This window comes from Chenopodium quinoa, unplaced genomic scaffold (genome assembly GCF_001683475.1).
Source record: "Chenopodium quinoa cultivar QQ74 unplaced genomic scaffold, ASM168347v1, whole genome shotgun sequence".
NCBI lineage: Eukaryota > Viridiplantae > Streptophyta > Magnoliopsida > Caryophyllales > Amaranthaceae > Chenopodium > Chenopodium quinoa.
This window is the reverse complement of record NW_018743066.1, coordinates 1,583,697-1,610,188: the sequence shown is the minus strand read 5'-3', so window position 1 is coordinate 1,610,188 and position 26,492 is coordinate 1,583,697. Positions and strand designations below refer to the sequence as shown.

General features: G+C 33.2%; 1 protein-coding gene across 1 annotated transcript; it reads left to right on the top strand.

Annotated features, from left to right (window-relative positions):
• The first annotated feature begins 25,590 nt into the window (after window positions 1–25,590).
• LOC110731156 (glycine-rich cell wall structural protein-like) lies at window positions 25,591–25,920 on the top strand. The gene has a single exon (XM_021910988.1). It carries the CDS (start codon window positions 25,591–25,593, stop codon window positions 25,918–25,920), a length of 330 nt encoding a protein of 109 aa, XP_021766680.1.
• Window positions 25,921–26,492: the final 572 nt, after the last annotated feature.

The window sequence follows — 26,492 nt, the reverse complement described above, 5'->3', positions numbered from 1 at the left end:
ATTTTGTATATGGTGCATGTTGACATCTGTTAAGAGTTTAAGACCTATGCTTCACTCCCTCAACGTATACTTGTACATCTAAAATAAAAATACCCCAACTATATACTAGTATTTAAGACCCCGTTAAGTTTACTTTAAAATAATACGGAGTAATATTATGTAAAAATAATTTCAGTCAATAAAAAGAATTCCAGTTTAATAAAACAAAATAATAACCAGTTCATTTTAGTATGTACAAATCAGTAACTTTAAAGAAGAAATATGATACACAATCAATAATAATAATAATTTCAGCTCAGGAAAAAAAAATTAGTTCATCATAAAAAAGATGAAGTTCTTTCAAAAAAAAAAAAAAAAAAAAAAAAGATGAAGTTTATTTTTGCTAAACTAAAATCATTTTTGCTGAACTTAAATTAGTTTTTCTTTTAAGTTTATAACTAGTCTTTCTAGTATGTGGTCAATGTGGAATCCTATCAAAGTATGTACAAGTAAAGGAAAAAAGTGTAGTAATTATATCACACGAGTATATATTTTCCTCTGTTCTTCTCCTATTTATACCCCTTTATTTTGGTTGCATTTTATTCATTCCTCACCATCCTTCCTTTCATTTCTACTCTTCCATTTCCAACTCTTCTTAATTCTTTTTATCTCACTAGAAAGAAAAAAAATTTGATGAAGGTCGATCATGACAATGGTGTTAATCAAGGTGTCATAAGGCCCTATACAAGATCAAAGAAGCCAAGACTAAGATGGACAGATGATCTACACCGTAGATTTGTCAGTGCTGTTATGAAACTTGGTGGCGAAGACAGTAAGTTTAATCGCCTAAAAAATTATTATTATATGTAGTTAAACATTAGTTGCAATTCTGGAATATTTAACGGAGGTAGTACATTTTTTCTTGTCTATGCTTATTGTTAATTTTTTAATTCCTAAAAATTGCTACAAAATTAAACTTTTTTTGTTCTTTGATACATATATTTTGTTGTACTTATTTTTATTAAGAATTTAACTATGGATTGGGTGTTGTATATTAGGGGCTACACCTAATATGATTTTGCATGCGATGGAAGTTGATGGGATTACTGTATCGCATGTTAAAAGCCACTTGCAAGTACAATTTTTATCCCTCCACATTTTTCCTCAAATCATATGATTAATTATTATAATTTTAATTTATTTTATTAATTCGCTTCTAATCATACTTAATTAATGAGACGGTTTGATTAATCAAATTTTCATGTACCAAACAGATGTACAGAAGCATGCGACAAGAATCAATAATTCAAGGTACATATTCATCAAAAATATTGATACATCAACTGTTTATGTAATTATTTATTTAATGTTTGTTGCATGGCTGACTTTTTAGTTATTTTCTTCGTCATGTTGTAGGAGTTCGTACTGAAAGAGTACATAAACAGTACAATATAGTTTACTTACATTCTTGTTATCACAGTTGAATGTATCTCTATTATACATGTTTTCTTCAAATTTAGGGCTTAAAATTGAATTACTTAATATAGGGAGTTAAGGACTAAATTCAAGTTTCAAGTAATCTATCAACATAAAAAATGAACCGGAGTCCTAACCGTACAAATCATTTAATCCAATATGTATCTAGCGTGCAACTGTTGTAAACCGGCCAAAAAATTACCAGCAAAAAAGAAATTAAAAGGTCCGATTCAATACATATATATATAATAGAAGATTTGCTTCCTTCTTCCGTGAAAACAACTCCATAACTATCACATTTTAACACCTCAATTAGATTTGTAAACACTTTTTTGAGATCGATCAAGAACTAACCCTAATTTAACAATTGCTAAATTTCTTATTCACAATTCTCATTCTAATTTGGAGAAAGTTTTCGGGTTGTATATTTGATATGATTAAAGTATATTCAAAACTTTTTAGAGATTTCTTAAGATCGAACATTAAACTTTTTAGAGATATCAATATTATTTTTAGCACTATCCATCATTCTTGATCATTTATATAATAGTAGAATCAAATAGCACAAGCAAGTTATCGTTGGCCTAGGTTTATATGTATGATAAAAATAATGTTTATCACAATATCACATTGATATTTTGGTAAAAAAATCAAATACTTTATCTAGTCATCATTAAACATGAGATCCGTTTCTAATGAAAAAGTTATTAATGTATTTACAAAAATGACTTGTCATAAAAAAAAAAAAGGAGATAAACTTGTATTTTCTTGTGTGTCGTTTGATAAAACTCCTTGTTTATAAATGTAGAAGCCGTGGATGCGGCTAAGAAGGATATGCAATTGATTAATCAAATTCCTGAGATGATAAACTCGCCTACCTCTCGTCCAGTATCTCGTAGGCAAACTCGTCTACAACATGTCAAGGATTCACTCATAAAAAAAGCCTTAAACAAGCACTTTCTTGGTGGTGAAGGTGATCACCACAAGATGCCGTTACAACATTCACTATTGGAGACATTGCCGTGGTCAGAAATCGCGGCAAATGATGGTGCTACCAAAGTGTTTTATGTGCCAGAAGAAGCCGATAAGAGGTGTTATGGCTACAAGGTATTCGATGATCTTGCTCAAAGTTCCAAGGCAAAGCCTAAGGGGATGAATAATGACTTAGATACAACTTTGAGGTTGAATCTTTTTGACACTACTTCTGTCATAACTTGTGAAGAAGATATCTCACTAAAACTCTTCCTTTAATAATTTTAGCAGCTAGCTAAGATGATCATATTTATCATGTATCATACATGGACCTTGCATGTGTTTATGAAATTAACTAGCTAGCTAGATATTTCTTATTACAAGTATTTCTTTGTTTTTACTTAAATTTTATGAGAACTTTATTGTTATTGCTTGTAATTGGACTAATAATTAAGGTGTCTCATTTTTTTTTGTGTTCTACCCGGTTCACCCTTTGGCCGGTTAATTCGGATTCGAAGATCAGTTTTGGGAGTCAAGGTTCTAGTCCCCTTCCAATTGTTGTTGCAGGGAATCGAACACGTAGTCCTTCTTACTAAGTGTATACCCAAATACCCAATCACCACTATATCAACAACCAGTTGGCAGATTGTCTCATTTATGCATATATGATATATAGCTCGCTTTGTTATAATCTTGTACATATAGTACCTCCAACATATAATAGTACATATAATAATCTTGTACATATAATAGTACCCTCCAATGATGATATTAATGGAATAATGGATCTATATATAGAGCCTCCAACATTATTAGCAATTCTATATATAGAACCGCAATCATTATTAGTGGTTTTATACTGCCAAATTTTAAATTTATGAACCGATTCTATGTGGACAATATTGTGAAATACAACTTTTAGAGTGATTTATGGTCCCGTTTGGTTTAATGTAAAACATTTTATTTCAATGGAAAATTAGTTTTCATGAAAAACATATTTTCAAGGAAAAACACAATTGCAAACTAGTTTTCCTTTGTTTGGTTGCATACAAGAAAAGTCCAAAAAAAATAAAAAAATAAGAGTGGAAATGTAAGGATGAATGAGAGGGAAGTAAAAAAAGGAGGTAAGGAAGAGAGGAAAATGTGGCTTCCCTTGTTTTAGAAAGGAAAATGTTTTTCATCATTAAGGATGAAATTTTCCACCCTTGGAAAAATTGTTTTCCACCCCTTAACAAACCAAACAAAGGAAAATAGGAAAAAAATGAAAAACTCATTTTCCATGAAAACCTTTTACATCAAACCAAACAGGGCCTATATAGAAAATTATTTTGTATTTTAACATTATTCAGGGGAAATAGCTCATTTATATGCCTCAATTACTCACTTTAATTCACAAAACAAAGGCATTTAAAGTGATGCAACAACAAAATTAACATATGCATTTGCACTAATTCACTTAAGCTTGCCTTAACTTTGAGCATAAAGTGATGTAATTATTAACGCCTTTAATCTCTATCTCTATCCCTAATAATAAAATAATAATAATGTATAATAATTTATAAAAAGTAGGAGATTGTTCTTATAAATAATAAACGGACTATATATTATACCCTTTAAATGGTTCGTTTACCTTTTTACCCGCCCTTCATGTGTAATTTTGTAATTTTTCTTAAAACCCATCAATTAATTAGAAATTAAATGGAGAATGGATAATAAAGTTTAAAATTTTCCATATTAATGGGGGTTATGGTTTAATTACATGATAAAATTACTCACTGGACAACGAAAAGTTGTTGTTTTATGTGGGCATTATTTTAAAGTAGCTCAACTAAAGTTTAGAATATTGTACAACTACACAACATCCAACACATTTATCGTCTATATGTAAATAGCTTTGATGAAATATTATACACAAACTGGATAGGACATAAAGAACATCAATAATAATTCTTCTCAAAGGACTAGCTATACGTTGGAATCCTAGTTTAAGAAATAATTTTACACCTCTCTTTACTAGTAGAAAATTGCAATTCCCCACCGGTTCAAAACCCCCCTATGCCACCGGTTTTGAACCGTTGGGCATTTGGGGGTGGCAATACTCCCTTGAAAAGCCACCGGTTTTGGTGGAAAAAACAAGTATTGCCACCGGTTGGCAACAAACCTTCCCGCTTTTTTTTTGGGTATTAAATATAAATGCCACCGAATATAAATCGAACAATATCAGTCAATATAGCCAAAAATTACAACATATAATAAAAAAAAATTACAATATAAATAATATAATTGAACAATTACAACATATAAATAAAAAAAATTACAATATAAATAAATAAATAAAAAATTACAACATCAAAATAAAAAAAAACCCCATACAACATCTAAATCAATATTCCTGCATCTTGATTCTTCGATTTAACATCTATAAATCAACATACCCGCATCAATTAAAAAAAAATTAATAAAACGCATGCATTTTACCTAGAAAACTCAAAATAATAAAAAAAAATTGAAAATAAACCCAAAAATCCCTGAAAAAAAAAAACCAGAAAACTCAAAATAAAAAAAAAAACCCAAAAAACGCATGCATTTTACCCAGAAAAAATCGATTAATTAAACCCAGAAAAATCGAATTAAAATTTAAAAATTGATTAAAATCGATTAATTAAACCCAGAAAAATCGATTAATTAAACCCAAAATTTAATCCAGAAAAATTGCTTAAAATCGAATTAAACCTAGAAATTAAACCCTATTCTCGAATAATTTTGGATTAAAATCGAATTAAACCCTAACCTCGATTAAAGTCGGTGTTGTTGATGTCGGTCTTCGTGGTGTTATTGTTGCGGTGGTGGTCTTGGTGATGGTGGAAATGAAAGAAAAGGAGAAGGAGACGAGAAGGAGAAGAAAGAGAAGGAGATGAGATCGAAGGAGAAGAAAGAGAAGGAGATGAGATCGAAGGAGAAGAGAGAGAATGAGTAGAACGAAGGAGAAGAACATGAGAGAGAAGGAGATGGGATCGAAGAGAGAGAAGGAGACAAGAACATAGAAGAGAGAGAAGGAGAGAGAAAGAGGAGGAGAGGGGAGAGAGGAAAGCGGCTGAGGAGAGAGAGAGAGTTACGATTAGGGGTTTATAAGGGGGGCAGTTTTTTTTAATAACAAAGCCACCGGTTTTGAACCGGTGGGATTAATATTTTTCCCACCGGTTCTATTTAAACCGGTGGCAATTCCCTTCCCTCATTTTCCCCCTTTTATTCCCCACCAGTTTTTAAAAACCGGTGGGCATTACTCGATGCCAATCTTCATTTTTCACCTAGTGCTTTTACGGCAAAAAAAATATTCCTTCCATTTTACATTGATAGTCTCATTTTGAGTTTGCGTCTTTAATATGTATCTTTAATGTCCATCAATATCGATAAATATTTGATGTCATGTTATTGCATATTGAGACGAACCAAACAATATCTCACATAAATATGCTTTCTCCGTCCTTTAATAATGGTCCTTTTTGGCCAAATTTAAGTCCCAACATGTTCACCCAATTTGTTTTTATTTTCAACAACCATTAATATTATTTTGAGAAGATATTGTGTGCGTACGGACGCATGAATTATTTAGTGCGGGAGGCTTGACTGATATATTTTACTTGTTGACTTATATGTTTCTTTTGTTGGCTGATATGTTTTATTTGTTGGCTTATATGATTTTTGTGTTGGCTAATATATATATAGATGTCACATAACTGTTTATTTGATGAATTGAATTTATAATTAAAAAAAGTGGTTTGATGAAAAGAATACAAATGTAAGCCTGATTTTTCTATATTAATTAATTTGCTTACAATAACATAAACATAATTACAAAAAAAATCTTTGAGATTTCTTTTCTTTTTATGTCGCTTTTCTTTATTTATTTATAATTATATGAGTGTGAAATATTACCGTGGTATGTAAATGGAAAAATGTAATAATGTAAAGCAACCGTGTATTTCCTTTGATTCTTCTAGAGTTTATACCCCTTTGCTGCATTATTTTAATTCATCACTCACCGGTCTCTCTCAGCCCCCTCATCTCTCTTCTATTCCAACTTTTCTCTGACCATTTCCAATCGTTAATTCGAGAAAATAAAATGGGGTTGGGTCACAAAAATGCTGATGTAGGCCGATCTAGCGCTAAACCAAATAACATGATGTTTTGATGGACAGATGATCTCAAGCGTAAGTTTGTTAGTGCTGTTATGAAATATGGTGATGCAGAGAGTAAGTTTACCACCTACAACTTTATTATTAAATGATTCATATTTATGGATTATAGTTTTATAGTTTTTATGGATTTATTCATATCCATATGTCGTTTCATTTTATTTAGACTTTCTAATATCCTTAGGCTTATACCTCTATTGGAGTTATTAAGGTTGTCTCAGTTATCTATATATGATATGTTGTTTTGTTTTCTTTAAGATGCACAAAATTTTTAGTGTCTATTGTGGACTATAATTATCATTTTGTTGTTGTGGTGCATGCTTGCTTTTGATATGTTAAACATTATATTGTGTACTTGTTTAGTAGTTGTTTTGTTTTATTAATGAAACAGTGACTTAAAGTTTTAATTTTTTTTTAAAAAACTTATTCAAAGTTTAAATTGTTGTCGTTTTTAAAAGTTTTTTTTTTATTCAATTATGATAAAAAGTACATGATTTTTAAACATGCCTAATTACCTATATAAAAAAAATATAATTTAATTTAAAGACATAAAATGAGTATTAAAATGTATTGTACTGTTCTTCACTTGTTGTACTTAGTAAAAAGAAGAAAATAGTGCGACTTTATAAGAGTACACGACTTAAAGGCTTGTGATTTAATTATAAAATTAGAGACATTTCCTCTAAGAGTGATTATTCTCATTTATAATATAAAACACACAAATACTTTTGGTTTGATTAGGCCTTGTTCACTTCACCTTACAGAAGTATTATTCAGTAAAAATAACTTCTGTTTTGTAAAATTAATTTTAGTTCAATGAAAATAAGTTCAGTTCAACAAAAATAATTTCAGCTCAGTAAAAATCATTTTAGTTCAGTAAAAATGAATAAACTTAAAGAAGAAATATATAGAGAATCTGTATAAATAATTTAAGTTTCCGTAAATTAAATTTCAATTCAGTAAAAATAATTAAATTATGCAAAAATTAGGTAAACTCAACAGGGCCTTAGGCCTTGTTCACTTCACCTTAAAAAAATAATATTAAGTAAAAATAATTTCAGTTCAGTAAAATTAATTTCGGTTCAGTAAAAATAATTTCAGCTCAGTAAAAATAAGTTATGCTCAGTAAAATTTAGTTTTCTAAAGAAGAATTATAATAGAAAATCAGTAATAACAAATCCAGTTCAGCAAAAATAACTTAAGTGAAGTAAAAATAATTTAAGTTCAGCAAATATAATCTTGTTTTAATAAAAATAATTTCATTTAAGCAAATAAGGTGAAGTGATTGGGGCCTTAGTCTATTAATCCCAATATGTTAACAAAAGATCTCCTCTATTATTTTCCATTTCTGGTACATAATCAATATTGATTTATTACCTTTTTCAATTGATTCTATATCTTTGTTGATTTATTTCCTAAAATACATATGTTGATGTGTACTTCCAATCTCTCTTTGTATGTAGTTAACCTATTCTATGATTCTATCCACCAATAATTGCTCTTACTAGATAACAGGTGTCCAAATCCTTAATGGGTACCTTTGTTCTTCCATCTTTATGTTGGTTTTTATGTCATTGCAATAATGGTGGGTAGGAAATTCAAGTTGTCAATCTCATCCAATATAGCTCCAAATTTATTGTTGTAATAATTAATAGTTAATTATGAATTAACAATAATTAATTATTAATTCACAATAATATATGGGTTGTCTGACTTCGTTTCTGGTCATGTTGTGTCGGTTGTGGTTCAGCGGAAGCGGGACAAGTATGGGACGCGTTGCAGGGCTGTTGGCTATAGATTTCTTCATTTATCTCCTTTTCTTCATTGGGGGAATTAGAGAAGGATGTTGCTTTGTTGTTGAAGAGGGTTCAGGCGTTCGCTAGGACTCAGGATATTGGTGCTCGTGCTATCGGTTTCGCTATAGCTAGCTAGAGGGGTGGGGGTCCAGATTGTATCACGGCTCTCCACTTTGGCCACCACTAGCTGAAAACCCTTCCCCTCTAGCTCCATAATTGAAATTTTTTAAAACAGGGTAGGGGTCTGGCGGGATAGTCTAGGCGAGGGTTGTGGTTAGGATTGAGGGTTGGAGTGGGAAGGGTTTCATGGTCTGGCAAGGGTCGGAGAAGAAGAGCGAGGGTTTTGCAAACTAGCATAGGTCGGGGTCGAAGATGGGGAGATAACGATGTAGTGCTGCAAGAAATAGATGGTAGGAGACTAGGAGGGGATGAGGGCACTGTGAGGTGGCTAACCAGGGGAAGGGAGATTAGAAGGGGGGATTTTTTTTGTAAAAAAAAATTCATCAATTTTTAAAAAGAAATATGTTAAATTGAAATTTAAAAATTCTAACCAATCATATTGTGGCATGTGTTCTTTCTTAACCTATGAAACCGTTCACCGATTTTTTATCCTATTTCCTTATTTGTGGAAGATCGGTATCGAATGTTGTTTTATTAAAAATAAGCAAAAAGTTGTTGTATTTATGGAAGATAGACTAAAGGTCATATTGTACTTGACAATTTTTCCTATAAAATACTCATATTATTTCAGATTAGTGACAATCCATTGAATAACACACATTATTTCTCCGTGCATGAGTGAGAATACGGACAAAGAAATTACAGTAAATAAATTATAATTAAAAAAAACTTGTTTAGGCGCGTGCACTACCATGAAAATTGACATGGACATTTATGGTTTACTGAAATGAATAAGGATATAAAGATTAAGTTTTTATTTTAGTGTTTAGAGAGCCATAAGGGAAGGATGATGAGAATCGAACCCAGAATCACCTGGAACCGAGTGGGGAGCTTTAACCACTTGAATTATCTATCACTCTCATATAAAGATTAAGATAGTTGAATCGTAAAGTATATAAAATTTTAGAACTATCCCTTTTTCAAAAAATAAAAAATAATTAATTACTTACTTTATTCTAGGAGTATATACTCACTTCAACGTTAAAAATTTACAAATTTCTTTTTTAGCTTAACCTAAATATCATGCAGCGCGTTTCTGGTGCGGCTGGCCGCACCATGCGACAGAGTGCCAAATCATCAAATGACAAAGTAACCCCACTAACCTAGTACCCCCTCCAACCAAGTAACCCCTGACCAGACTAAGTAACCCCTAACCGGATCTAGTAACTCCCCTAGTAACCCTAAACCAAGTAAGTAACCCCTAATCCTACACCACCTTGATAGGCGTGTCGCGTACCTAAAAAAATAACCGAACTAACTCTACTATGTAGTTGAGCAAGTAGGGGTCGAATCCCAAGAGACTAAGGACTACTAATTAAACAGACTCAAATCAATACTAAGCAAGTAACCAATCAATATCGAGAAATCTATTCTAGAACAATTACGAACTATCAAGCAAAGAAAATTATAATAATGAATTAATTAAGAACTAAAGACATCTAAGATTAAGTATCCCCACTAATATGAATCAATGCAATAGAAAAATCCCTTTCCCTCAATTAAATCAATAAATATTCCACAGGACGGATGCTTCCTAAAACAATACTAAGAGTTTCTTTCGATCAACTAATAGCTTCCCTAACATGCAATCATACCTATTTTCATGGAATCATACATATTAAAGACATTGAGAACGTCATCCTATAAGCCCTAGCAAGAACAATTAGCTATTTTCATGCATAAAAGCTCTTACTTTTAATAAGGGTTCTAAATTCAATTAAGAATCAACTTTCGTTGTAAACCTAATCACATTCAATAATACTATTTCTAGTTTATCATTGATAATAAAACCAACCCTAACAAAGAGAAATTATGAATTAATTAAATTAGGAATTGGGAATCAAATAACACATCAATCCATATTAGGGTTCAACCTAACCCTAGATTATGAAACTACTCACACATGATAATAAAAATAACAAGACAATTAATTAAAGAAAACATAATGGCAATACAAATTAAAGAGAATAAGGAAGAGAAATCAATACTTGGAATTGGAATTAAATATGAAAACTTGAATCTTGAAAGTAATAATGAAGAACGTAATACCAAAAGCTCTAAAAATAATGTATGTAAAAAGTGATAGATAAAAGACTATCTAAAACCTATTTATATGCTAGGAAAATAACAGTAGTCTTTTCTTAGGATTAGGACTCCTAAAATCCCTAAAATAGGGCTAAATTCGCTGGTAATGAAGAGGCCGCAACCGCGCTGCGGTACAAGGTCGCGAGCCGCGGTATTGCTGCGGTGTAGGTTGCCGACTTGAATTATTGCTCCTTTGTGAAGTGCGCCGCAGGTAAGCTGCGGTAGGTCATAGTAAACCGCAATCAAGCTGTGGACTAGGCTGCCATGATGCTTTGTGGATGCTAAAAACGCTCCATATGAAGAATATCTTGCGTCCAAGTTGAATTCCACACAAATCGATCCCTATTCCTATAAAAACAAAAACAAACAAACCGAGAAGAGCAATATCGAAATAGGAAGAATAATAGCTCTAAAAGAGTAGGAAAATGAAGGAAACACAATAAAATATGACCAAATATCACATATAAATCATGTATAATATCGTGTTATCAAATTCCCCTAAGCTAAACTTTTGCTCGTCCTCGAGTAAAGCAATTAATAAATAAATCAATATTTCACCCCAAAAATAATCAAAATCAAGAACAACCAATTCAAGGTAAATCTAACAAATATGCTTCAAAATCAACCAATATAATCCATTTAATCACTCATCCTCCCTAACAATTGTCAAATAGAGCAAACCACAAGAGCATATAGAATTCAAGACTAGTGCTCACACACTCGACTCTCATTTATGTGGCGAGTAAAAGATGTACTCGATCGCTCTCCATCCCAACCCCATCATGTGAACAATGCCCTCCCAAATCACGCACTCGTGTGTTTAAAAAGACATACACTCAACCTAATAGTCGACTCGGAATATGTCAAGTCATTCCTTGCATTGATAAGTAACTACTTTCACATTCACACAACTCTATGCACAAAGGTCGGAAGGTCTTTAAAGCTTGTAATGTAAGGTCAGGGTAAGAGGTAGGATAAATTTGGGAAAATGTGAGAGAAAAGCAATGCTTAAGGGAGCTAAAATCCTAACAAAACCAAGACCAAAAATAGATAATGACCAATCATCTCCAACATAACTCAACTCCACCATAAATTCACCAAACATAATCCAATCATATCAAAAATTTCCAACACTTACAATTACACTCATAAAAATATAACAATGTAGAACTTGATCAGTGAATAAACAAACCTTGAACTCTTCAACTTGATTTTTCTTATTGAAACTCATTTTTTTTTTCTTCTGATCAACCTTCACTTAGAACAATTGAATCATTAAACAATTTTTTTTCCTTTTGAAGTTCACTTATTTTTTTTCCTTTTCATTTTTTTTTGTTGAACTTCAATTTTTTTTTTTTTTTCATCATGCTTTTTTTTCTCACAAGAAATTCAACTCTCAAATCATCAAAAATAAACCACCATGAAAAACAATTACAACTTCTTAACACCACCCAATTGTGCAAATAATAAGCACACTACAAACTCTCTCACCTCACTCACTAATAGCTCCCCCAAGCTAAGCTTGGGACTAGTAACCAATGGGGCAAAATCGGCTTGTAATGTGGCTAATAAACAACAAAAAGGTCATGGCAACAACATGGGTAGCAAGAAGGGAACAACTGTATCTAATATCGTTTGAAGTCACATAAAAGAACAACGCCTTCGTCCTCCTCAATGTGCATAATAATGAGTTGTAAAACATTACTTATAGTCACAAACCAATACTCAAATTCATTGACATAGTAGGAACTAACACACATTCCTCACCAAATCAACTAGTTAAGCACTATATTCACAAGCAGTTGGGCAAAATTGACGCATGTTAAGACATCCAAGCAATCAAATATCAAATCATGGCTAACTTATCCACAATACTCATCATCATATACCAAGAATCAAAACAATTTTTAAGTATGGGGCACAGGGAAGCATGATTTATCATTCATTGGAACGTATTTTTGTATTTTTTTTATTTTTCTAATTTTTTTTTTCAAAGCGGTGAAACTATATTAAAAAGCAATAAATATATACTAAACCTCCCCCCATACTTGAATTTTGCAATGTCCACATAGAAAAGGTAAAGTAACAAGACAAGTAAGGAGAGAAGATACTCACAAACCCTCATTGAGGGGGAAGAGGAGGGTTTTGAAACCCTTGAGACCGCAACCAAACACCAAAGTCAGTGAAAGCCTTCGATAAAGAAGCCAAATGATCCTTGATTTCCTTTTGCTCGGCCTTGATTTGATCAACACTCTGTTGCAATTTTGTAAGTGCTTGTTCAACCGACATTGGAGAAACTCTAGCACCTTCAAGAGGAGATGATGGAACGGGTGGCTCGGGAAGCAATGGTGCTTGATTTCTCAGTGAAGAATGAGTAAAGGACCAATTATTTATATCCTTCAAAGATATTTGCTCAGTAGGGGGAAATGCATCTTCATCTTTATGAGTGCACCAAAGGGTGGTTCCATCTTTCTTTTTCAACTAACTAGAAGGAATTTCTACCGCATCGATCCCATCTACAAAACCATCTCTTTTGAGTTCTTCATTGTATCCTAGATAAGTTGCAATGCGAGTGATAAGCCCTCCTTGCACAATTTTTCCTCCATTAGTGTTATTATTGGCTACGTGTTGCAGTTGTTGGATAAAGAAGGAACCAATGTCTATAGGTTCAACATGAAGCATGTGATGGAGCATATATAAATCATCCTTACGAACCCTAATTCCTTCTTGTCGACCTAAAATTGTATTGGAAAACAACTTGAGAGTATAACGTAGTGCAGGGTGGCGGACGGACGTAATAGAACTCCTCTTGGAATCATATGTGCCTTCACCAGTGAGGATCCGCCAAAGGTCATCTACATCCCATCTTATTGGGGTCATTCTCGAGCCACCACCATGTAATCCAAGAGCCAAATTAAGATTATCCAAATTCCAAGTATGATCATTGTTGAATAGCCGAAAAGTGATCTTAGTCTCGCCACTTGATGGGTTTGGGAATAATTGGACTTTTAGGGAGCTTAAGAATTCCAAGGTTGCTCTCTGTGATGTTGGGAACTTAGTCATAAGAAGTTGCCCATCCTGACATTATCGAAAAGCCAACGAATATCATCCTCAATGTGTAAGGTTGTCAAAGTATCAAGGTCACCATAGCGTGTAGCAACGATTCCTCGCTTAAATAGCTGCTCATATTTCTCCTTACACTCTGCATCCCCATTAAAATCAATGTCAAAGTAATTGATGGCTTCATTGTTCTAATCCCCGGCAACGGCGCCAAAATTTGATAGGCGTGTCGCGTACCTAACAAAAATAACCTAACTAACTCTACTATGTAGTTGAGCAAGTAGGGGTCGAATCCCAAGAGACTAAGGACTACTAATTAAACAGACTCAAATCAATACTAAGCAAGTAACCAATCAATATCGAGACATCTATTCTAGAACAATTACGAACTATCAAGCAAAGAAAATTATAATAATGAATTAATCAAGAACTAAAGACATCTAAGATTAAGTATCCCCACTAATATGAATCAATGCAATAGAAAAATCCCTTTCCCTCAATTAAATCAATAAATATTCCACAGGACGGATGCTTCCTAAAACAATACTAAGAGTTTCTTTCGATCAACTAATAGCTTCCCTAACATGCAATCATACCTATTTTCATGGAATCATACATATTAAAGACATTGAGAACGACATCCTATAAGCCCTAGAAAGAACAATTAGCTATTTTCATGCATAAAAGCTCTCACTTTTAATTAGGGTTCTAAATTCAATTAAGAATCAACTTTCGTTGTAAACCTAATCACATTCAATAATACTATTTCTAGTTTATCATTGATAATAAAACCAACCCTAACAAAGAGAAATTATAAATTAATTAAATTTGGAATTGGGAATCAAATAACACATCAATCCATATTAGGGTTCAACCTAACCCTAGATTATGAAACTACTCACACATAATAATAAAAATAACAAGACAATTAATTAAAGAAAACATAATAACAATAAAAATTAAAGAGAATAAGGAAGAGAAATCAATACTTGGAATTGGAATTAAATATGAAAACTTGAATCTTGAAAGTAATAATGAAGAACGTAATACCAAAAGCTCTAAAAATAATGTATGTAAAAAGTGATAGATAAAAGACTATCTAAAACCTATTTATATGCTAGGAAAATAACAGTAGTCTTTTCTTAGGATTAGGACTCCTAAAATCCCTAAAATAGGGCTAAATTCGTTGGTAATGAAGAGGCCGCAACCGCGCTGCGGTACAAGGTCGCGAGCCGCGGTATTGCTGCGGTGTAGGTTGCCGACTTGAATTATTGCTCCTTTATGAAGTGCGCCACAAGTAAGCTGCGGTAGGTCATAGTAAACCGCAATCAAGCTGCGGACTAGGCTGCCATGATGCTTCGTGGATGCTAAAAACGCTCCATATGAAGAATATCTTGCGTCCAAGTTGAATTCCACACAAATCGATCCCTAATCCTATAAAAACAAAAACAAACAAACCGAGAAGAGAAATATCGAAATAGGAAGAATAATAGCTCTAAAAGAGTAGGAAAATGAAGGAAACACAATAAAATATGACCAAATATCACATATAAATCATGTATAATCCACTACACCACCACCACCACCAACTCCCGTACCCACTGCCCCACGCCACCAGCTCCAGCCCCTACGCCACTAGCCAATAACCCTGATCCACACACCCTAACACTGACCAAACCCGAACCCACACCCAAAACCCACTCTAACCACCAGCAACCACGCATAGCAACCATGCTGCAACCAACTCCCAAAACCCACCCTAACCACCACGCCACCGCCAACTATGCCCAACAACCCACACCTAGCCCCGATACGCCATGCCACCACCAAAATTCACCGAACCCACAAACAAACCCAGATCCAACCAAAACACAACCAAATTGGGAAAAAATAAATCAAATCTAACAAATACCTTAAAAATTAACAATGTCTTCAAAATTCACTTCAAATATGGCTATAAAGGCCAAATTTGACCATCTAGATCTAAAGTTTTCATGGCTGAATTTGGCCTTAAAAACCTCTAAGTTGTTTTCCGGCGACGGAGTACGAGGAGCTTCAAGGAAATCGACGACCATGACGACGATCTGGGTTGGAGCTTCAAGGAAGAGAAAATGGAGGAGAGGAGAGAGAAGAGAGGAAATAGAGTAGAGAAAAAATTAAAAATAAAATAAAAATAAAATTGTGGTTGGTCGTACGGTGCAACCAGCCGCATATAAAACTTTGTGAATATCATGACAGATTAAAATCAACTTCTATGACATAGCACAATTTATACAACACATACAACAGTTTCCTTAACCCTAATCTAATCACATTAGGAAACTTAACATAAACTTATCTTTACAATGTGAGACAATAAGATATTTCTTAATTGTATCTTAATTAACAAAAGCGTAACCACTTTTTCGAAACACATGTGATACAATTAGGAATGATAATTACTCTAAATAATTATTCATGTTCATAGAATAAAATTGGAGTACAAAATCTTAGTACTACATGGAAGAATGGATTGAATTGATAGATGGTTCTTTCACTACAAGGTGAAGAATACATCCTAATTCCTATATAGAGGCATTGTCCCCTTTTTAAACGGAAAGAATCTAATAAATTCTGAACCAAATTTATATACAAACTAGCATGGATGCATGCATTATAATATACGTTAAAGACAAACAATATGGAATCTGTAACTGCATAATTATGTACAGTTATATATATATATATTTTTTTTGACAAAGAACAGTAATATATTAGTACGCATGTTTTTTAGCAATTGATTTGTTGAATTTTTAGTTTTCATTACATTTACATTTTTTTTTATTTATTTATTACTTCGTACTTTTTTGAGGAAGCAATTTGCCAACCAATAACATTCTTAGACATTGAACCCACATTGGATCTGATATGTCATTGCACTTAATGTGTGCTTATAATTACCCTTAAGAGGTGAGATAGTTATAGAGTTTGAAGCCTAGGTCTAAAAATGTACGTACTCTCAAGGTTAAGTCAAGTTTGAAGGCTTTAACACACTAAATTGGACTATATTTGAAGAATTTTTGGACATGGTGTCAAAAAGTATGATAATGGATGGATTACAAGGACATATAATAATGTTTGGAATTGTATATGATCTGTTGATTACATCAAGGCTAGTGGTGACTTTAAGATCGAGTTAATGAAAAGAAGCATGTGTATATACGTAACTAGCTAAATTTGTAATTTAAAACCAAAGTAGATGGTTCCAACTGCCTAGGGTTGTTCAGAGTGTGGTCCTATACAATCATATATGTTTTGTTCAATTTTATTATATGGATATTTTAAGTTTAATTTCTTGTATTGTGATAGTTAAGACTCGTTCAAAAATTTCAATCATGTAATCAACTTTGCATTTCGAGGTCCTATATAGGCTTTGAGAATTCTTCACTGGTTTACCAAACCCACCCAACACCATTATTCGTTTACTTCGTTGCTGCATAGGTTGTTTATAGTGCTATACAATCATATGGTTGTTTTCAATTGTTTATAGTGAAATCTTAGTTCATGAAAGTATACATGATGAATGAAACCTCATCTCAAACAATTAAGAATAATCAATAATAATTATGTATTGTATTATCACTACCTTATTTTACTAGCTACTTGTATTATTTGATCAATTTTCCACCGTTTTCATGCCTCTTAATTTTTTTTATTAAAAATATTTCTGTTCAACATGTACGACAATTTCAGTGGGACGAAGGGAGAATATTAGATTATACCAAGTACTAGTGAGATTATTATGTTGGGAAAAAAAAAACCATATAAATTACTTGTAACAATTTCTCCTCCAGAGGAGCAAGTACTATGCATGCATGTTGTCATCAATTGTCTGCATGTATGATAACCTACAGAAATTCAAAATTCACTGTCTTTATAATTACCAATCCCACTTTTTTCTACGAGATAATGAAAACTAAATTGAACATTCACAAATAAAGTCTAAAATTCCGTGAGGAATATTATGCCATTTCAAGAATTCACCCATTTTTCTTTTTTCATAATTCCTTCATTAAGTTTCACCTACCTCTTTTATATCCATATTTATCATGCATAAATAAAAGTTTAAGTTGAAACTATATCTAACATGATTATATATAAATTTTTTATTACTCGCTTTGGGCAAATTAGTTGCTCCATTAAATTAGAATATTTCGTATGTAGAAGTAATATGAATTAACAGCGCAAAAATTAAAGGGGTGCAACTAATTAAAAAAAAAAACCAAAAAAACACATAACTGACCATTATGTGCACAAGCTAGAAGCCAAGGCTTTAGTATAAAGACAAGGCATAAAAACAGCCTATCTTTCTTCCCCTTCTCATTTTCTAGTCAGTAGTAAATTTATTTATTCTCTTTTGTTCCATTCTTATCTCTCTTTTATTCTTTTAAACAACAAGAAGAAATCAAGAATAGTATATGATGGAGATGAAAGGGAGATCGAGAGGTGTTAGACCGTACGTGAGATTGAACGCGCCACGACTTCGTTGGACGGGTGATCTTCATCACTGCTTTGTTCGTGCTGTTGAAAGACTTGGTGGTGAAGATAGTAAGCCTTACTTAATTACAAGCTTTAAATTAATATTTCTTATAATAAACTCTAGTATAATTAATCACTTTTCTTGTTCATTATGTTGTATGTTTTTTTTTTCTTGTATAAATATACTTGCAATTTTTTTTGGTGTAGTGTTCATGAATAAGTGTTTTTTCCAAAGCATTTTGAAAGCATAGTACTTCCAATTATAATAATTAATATGTATCTTACAATTTTTCAATTAATTACATATAAATACTTATTGTGTTTAGAAAATTAATAGATAAATTTAAGTTGCTTAAAATTTTTTGAGAAATAAATTATTTAGAGATAAAGAGAGTATTAGCTAGGAACCATTTTCCTAGATCAAAGTACCCATGCACCCTTAAAAAGAACATGATACAAGCGCGCGCGCGCACACACATATATATATATATATATATATAATACGAAGTAGTTTGTTTTAGAGCGAGGTATATATATATATTCTTATTCATCAAATAGTTAGCTGAAATGGTGCTTTTTCTGTGTGGTCGGAGTTAGTTATTTAGGAATTAACCCAGTCAATCAGAAGTTACTTATAGGGATTACTCAGTCGGTTAGGGATAACTTATAGAGGTTACTTATAAATAACCCCAGCGACATATAAAAATTTGTATAGCTGAAATAATGTCAATTATAAATTTTAGTTAATCAAACTTTACTCTAAGATGTCACAATAATGAAATCATATATATAGTCTAATGTACTTTAAAGTGATCATACAACTCAGAAATATGTGCCATTAATCAAGAGTACAGTGAAATCCCTAAGTTTTCTTAGTTAGTTATTATTTACTTTTTCTGACAAACATGATTATGGTTAATTAAATTAGGGGCTACTCCGAAAATGATTCTGCAAATGATGGGGGTGAAAGGCATAAGTTTATCTCATGTGAAGAGTCATCTTCAGGTACTCTATTTAATCAATAAAATTATATTAACCACTTTTTATATACTTGGTGTATAGTTTTAATGTGTCCTATATTTCTAATTTATTCACATTCTATATTTGTAAAACAGATGTATAGAAGCATGAAACAAGAACAAATTATCAGAGGTAATTATTTTCTATATTATGATATTTTTCTCTTATATTGGCAAGGTAATTGTCATACATATTGAAGAATAAATATTAAAGAGATTAAAATAAGGGAATTTTGACTTTTACCACCTTCAAATAACCACTTAATTGAATTTACCACCTCAAAAAAAAAAAAGATTTACTTTACCACCACCAAAATTTCCAAAAATTCGATTTTACCACCAACTAACGGATTCCGTCCATGAATCCGTTAGTAGGGCCCACCTTTTTGACGGTTCTTCTTCATCTTCCCCGATTTCCATATCAACCCAGCCAGCAACGAAATTAACACACCATGGTTGGTTGGAATTTCGTGTGGGGGCAAGGGAGGGGTCGGAATTTGGTGTAACCTAGGGAGGTGATCGGAATTAGGTGGTGGTTAGGGTTTTAGGAGTGCGGAATTTGGTGGTGGCTAGGGTTTTAAGAGTTGTCGGAATTAGGGGGGCTATATGGGTGGTCGGAATTTGGTGGCTAGGGTTTTGAGGTCGGAAATTGGTGAAAGGGGGTCGAAATCCGGTGCGGGGGCTGTGGCTGGGTGCGGTGCGATGCGGTGTTAGCGGTTAGGTGGTGGGGTCGTTGGTCGTAGTGATTAGGTGGTGGCTAGGATTTTGAGGTCGAAAATTGCTGGAAAGGGGGTCGAAATCGGTGTGGTGGTTGTGCGGTGCGGTGCGGTGCGGTGGTTGTGGCTGTGCGGTGCGGTGGTAGTTATTAGGTGGTGGGGTCGTTGGTCGTAACGGTTAGGTGGTGGGGGCTGGTAGCGGTTAGGTGGGGGGGCTGGTCGTAGCGGTCAGGTGGTGGGGCAGGTCGTAGTCGGTCCGGTGGTGGGGTCTCGACGGTGGCAGCAACCACTGGTTGATGGATGGGGTTTTTTAATTTTTTTTTTGTTTTTTTTAATTTTTTTTCTAAAGCTTACCCAATAATATGGTTGACACGTGTGCAAGGTAGGCCCCACTAACGGATTTATGGACGGAATCCATTAGTTGGAGGTGATTGGTGGTAAAACTGATGTTTAATTTTTTTATGAGGTGGTAAAGTAAATCTTTTTTTTTTGGAGGTGGTAAATTCAATTAAGTGGTTATTTGAAGGTGGTAAAAGTCAAAATTCCCTTAACATAATGATTGGATAGTACTCATTAGGTCTACTTATTATATTTTAAGCACATACTATAGAGTGGATCGGTCTAATAAAGTTTCTTTTTCTTTTTAAACTAAACAACCGCTAAAATTTAACCTAAGATTGAATATCGAACATGATGGCGAATGTCCCAAAGAATTATGAAGTTTTTTTTTTTTTTAATAATTGTGAAAAGGTATATGTACGTTTATCATTTCATTTTGAAGAAAAATACATGAAATCAACAAAAGTCTTCAACTAATATATAGTACTAAAACTTATAAATATATACTTCGTATATGAAAAATCAAAGATGATAGGTGCCATGCATTCAAAATTATTATTGTTGTAACAATATATTATGCCAAAAATATACGGAGTATCATATTAATATTGTTGTAGGTAGGCACTAAACAAAAAAATATAAGTAAGCAATGTCAATATAACATTATACAAGTATATACTGTAATTTTCTTAATAAATATTTTCAAACATCTTGTTAAACGGACTATTCATACGTCTATAGTCTCTACTAAATTTAATGAAAGAGTCCTACGTAAGGTCATACATAAGACAAATTTTCTTACACGAGAGGAATGTTTTTTTGTTCAAATATTCCTTGTAATAAAAGTAATTAGAATCCGATATTTCTGCCTTGGAATTTTCATGAAATTAAGTGGAGCCATAATCAAGTTGTGGAATTTTATTTTTACTTTAAATTGCACAAAAATATATGCTCAAAAACAGCCAAATTCGTGTGACTTTGGTTTAATTTCATGTGTATTGAACATAGAATAATAGAATAGAAATTACCAAGTAAACAATTGACGAATTAATTTCAAACTACTACGAAAGTTCCTCTTTTTATGACTACTGTGTAATTTTCAAAATATACTACTCCATATAAATTTGCATACGACAAAATATACTATGAATGTAATAATTTTATCATCTAGGGCCTATTATATAAGTTTGAAACCAAATTATGGAAAAAAAAAGGACATTTTGTGAAAAACTATCTTATAAAACACTTTTTTTTTTTTTTTTTTGCGAGAAATTACCTAATTTAAAAAATGTTATAAGAAACTACCTTATAAAAGGCTAAATGTTGTAAGAGACTGCCATTGGTCGGAAAGTCACCGATGAATTTCAAATTCCGGCGTTGACCACATCACGCTGGAAAATGAAATTCAACCTATTGATGACAGTGCCGCAATGGTAATTCAACCTAATACGAGAGGAACCGTTGATTCACACAATTGGTCATCGCGCTTGATTGAAAATAAATTTAGTGGCGCGAAACTACCATGTGCTGGATTATGACTGAACGCCTCTAAGTCAAAATCCGGGCTAGAAGCGACGCATGCGCCCGCTGCCCAATTGTCGTCCTACAGTAGGGGCTTCGGCCCCCAAGGGCACGTGTCGTAGGCTAAGCTCGCGCGGTGGATGCGCCGTGAGAGTGGCCTTGAAGTATAATTCCTACCGAGCAGCGGGTTGAATCCTTTGCAGACGACTTAAATACGCGACGTGGTATTTTAAGTGACAGAGTGGCCTTGATGTCACGATCCACTGAGATTCAGCCCTATGTCGCTTCGATTCGTCCCTCCACCCCACCCTATTCCCTAAAAAACACCTATATTTTGGAAAACGAGGTTAGTGTTGCTTCTTATATGCTAAAAAAATGCTAAGTAGTGGATTGAGACAAGTCACAAGCCAAAGTTTTGGGGCGTGGGATGGTGCAAGGGGGCGTGTGGCATGTGCACAAGACATGTGCACCCAAGGATAAGGCATACAAACAACTAGTTTTGTCGTTTGAGGGTATGCCATCGTTGCCTTAAGACATGGTGCTTAAGAATGAATGAGATGGTTCTGGGCATCATCCATGACTCCCAAGGCCCTTTGGGAACCCATGGAAGTACTTGGATGCATAATCTTTCCGGGTGAAAAAATGATGTACGGAAGCCAAATTTGAAGGCTATAATACACGAAATCGGAGCAATTTAGTAGGTTTCCGGACCCAGTGTCAGAAATTCATGGAATTTTACGGGATGCATCTCGAGGTCATATGATGTTGATTGGACCCATATACAACCATAAGTCGGCTACATAAAGGCCCCGTGGAAGCCTATAGCCAATACAAGTGGCGTGTACGGAAACTGGTAAATTGGATGCTTAAAGGCAAATTGGATGGTTTCACCCACCCAATTGGACTTCCGGAGGGTATTAGGGTTTATAGGTAGTTTCTCGGCAATTTTTGTTTTCGGGTCAAAAAAAGTCAAAAATTGGCAAAATCGAAGGCATAATACACGCTTTTTGGCCAATTTCGGAGGTTTCGGGACCCGACGTCGAAAAGTATCGAGATACTAGGGGATACATCCCAGGGTCATATAATGTCGTTTGGAACCATATATGATCATTATATGTTTCCATAAATGTCCATAGCAGCCTCGAGTTTATGAAATCGGTCCAAGTCGTAAACGGGTAAATTGACAGTTTGAAGGTATATTGGATGATTTTACCCACCCAAATGGACTCTCGGGGTGTATTAGGGTCCATGGGAAGCATCTCGACAATTTTTGTTTCCGGGTCTAAAAAGGTGAAAAAAATGTCCAAAATTGAAGGCTATATATAATACACGATTTCGGGTCATTTTTTGACATTTTTTCGAAAACTGAACTGAATACGTAGTGGGATGACTCCCTATAATTATGAAACAATTTCATCAACTTCTGTTTTAGTAATAGTTAATAGATATGCTTCGTATTATACATCCTCTATATTTCCTTTATTATTTAATAACATGCATGAAAATAAATTAATTTATTTTATATCCCTATAATTATGAAACAATTTCATCAAATTAAAGTATCTTTTCACCATTTTTTTTTACTCAACAAGATTATTAAACTAATTACTCGTATGACGTATCTCCATTTACATAATATATTGGAAATGTTTGTTTCGGTTTGATTTGTTTGTTACCTTGAATTTTGTTTGACAGATATAATTGAAAATACGAAGATGAGTACAATTATGCAGGAAAACGTTCATTTCACTCCTTCACGTCCATTTCACCGCAGAAAAACTAAAATACCCATGTTTAAGGCCTTGCTTGATCAAAATATACTTGTTCATGATCATTTTTCACCCCATGAAAATATTCCCATAAGTTGTAATTCTATGGTAACATCCCCTCATCATCAAGAGATAGCTACCACTTATAAGCAAGGTGACACGGTGCAACGTTCACATCCCTACTTATGCTTCCACGATATCCTCAACAGTTGCCCTAATCTTGTAAGTGTTGCAATTTTCTGTATATCTATATACTCGTGCTATATATTTGCTAGCTAGCTTAACTAGTAAAATTATTGAATCTTACATTTTGAGAATTTTAGCCTTAAATTAAATCTTGTCTGCATTATTAATTGTAACCTATATACTCTATACAAATATAAATCCAAGAGATTGTTTAAATATATTTTTATGAAGTGTTAATTTTACGATGTAGTTAAGCAAAATAATAGATTAATGTATTAGACTATTAGTGATATAATATAATTGATAACGTAATTTTTTTTTTTTTTGGGTGCAAATTAACAAGGGGCTAGGCGCTGAAAAACTAAAACAATAAAATTGACATAAGGGAGGGACAAAACGTAACATAGCTACAACACCATCATCATTGTGTAATATACGATCTAAAGCTAAAGGAGGGATTTATTGAAAACCTAATACTCGTATGAAAAGGTATAACTTTTGAAGTATATACGAGTATTATAGAAGAGGTGGCCCACCTGTCTATGCATCTTATAAGTCAGGCCCGTTTGTTGTGGGCTAAAGAGTCCAATATAAGTTTGCTGGATCTTTTTTCTATATAATTGCCCAATACTCATTATTTAACCCCTTTTTTTTATTTTTTTTTATTTTTTTTTATTTTTTTTTTGGCAGAAGGGTTACAAGCAAGGTGAAGTGTATGGCTGTACGTCTTCATCATCGTCGTTATCGCTGTCGTTATCGTTAGCAACAGATGATGATCAAAACTTGAATACCGAAATTAATTTAGATTGGAACTCGTCATGTAGGATTAGGGCAGCTGGTGTTGAAGATGTTTCCCTAGACCTTACTCTTTCTTAGCTAATTTGATGAAGGTCATGTTTAACTAATTAAGAGATACATTAGATATATTAGAATATTATATTATTATGTAAACATGCATGTTGAAAGTACGTAGAATGGTTAGTTTGTAGTTTCTTAGAAAAATAATCTTCTTTAATGAATTAGTTTCTTGAAATTAAACTCAAATAGTCAAATCAGATTATACGAGTAACTAGTATATATATTACCATATTTTTAGTAAAGTTAGTTAACTTTTTTAGAGTAGAGAGAATAACAAAACGCAATGATACAGATGAGATTTGATTCTATACAGCGGAGCTAGATGACGCCCATACTGAAATATAGATGAATAGATCTAGCTAGCAAGTAGAAACTATCCCATCCACACGCACTTCGATTTATCCACAAAAAAGGAAAACAGGAATCAAGTGATTCTCTTAAATTCAAACCGCTTACTATGTCATATATTCCTTTACTACAAATGGAATGCATAATTGTAGTATTCACGATGTTTTTGTTGAGTGCAAACCTAACAAAATTAATGTCGGTGTACTATAACTCTTGTTAAAGGTACAAAGATATAATTCCGACCATAAATATTACTCCGTACTATGAAAAAGGCGAAATTACTGTTAAAGTTGAATAAAAATTGGTTATATGTAGTTTTCAAAGCATATATATGATGTAACATAATATATAGTTACCATATTTAGTAGAGCAAAAGTAGCACGGACATAAAATGACTTGGATAAAAAAATTGGTGTTTTATTTTGTCAATTAATATTGCTTCATCTAGTTGCCCTAAAAATTTAATACGTACGTACCTATACATCTATATATATCCCCTTATTTGGAGTTACAATGTATAACATCCATTATTTAGGTTAACATATATATTACTATATTGTAAGTACAAAAATATGGCTAGCAAAATTGTTGTTTTAGTACTCATGAGTGCCCTTGTTTGCACCACCATTGATGCTAGGAAGCTCGTTGGTGGACTTGATGAGCAAAAAACCTTCCTTCCCAGTGAGCCACTCCAACCTGGTGGTGGTGGACTTGGAATCGGGACAGGAGGAGGCCTCAGTTTAGGGATAGGTTTTGGTCATGTTGGATTGGGTGTTGGTAGCGTGTTTGGAGGTGGAATAGGGCTTGGACATGGGGGTGGAGCGGGAGGAGGGTTTGGCGGTGGTGTTGGTGGTGGTGCCGCCGGTGGTGGTGGAGGGCTTGGAAGTGGAATCATCCCCTAGGCTAAATATTCTCTTGCTATATTAACTAAATTTATTGGCACAATGTTGCTAGTAATTATTAACTTTAGTACATTTACTATTATTGTGTTTTCTAATTAAGCTTATTAGCCTATGGGTTAACTATGTTCCTAATGTTGATTTAGTTCCCACTAGGTCATTTGAATTATGATTAATGTTGCTGTCTTTGTTGCAGTTAAATCATCTGCATTATTCCCAAGTAAACTAAAGCTATAAGCTAAGTATGTTTGTAAGTTGTGCACTTGGTCAACTTTTAACGTGTTATATGAGCGATATAAACATGTATCAATAATGTATGTAGATTACGCGCCTTATTATTATTTTTTTTAACTTTTTTTTTTTGTTGCTTAATCAATTAGCCTTTTTACAAAATTATAATTAAATTGTTAACCTGTTGAAAGTATACATGGAGTTGTATAATAAGATTGCTTCTTAATATATTTTTCATGCATGTATATGTAACGTTAGAATTGAGATCATGTGAGAACCAAGGTGAATAATAAGAACTAGGAACTAATCTCAGCCATTGATCGCACTCCATCTAATGGCTCATA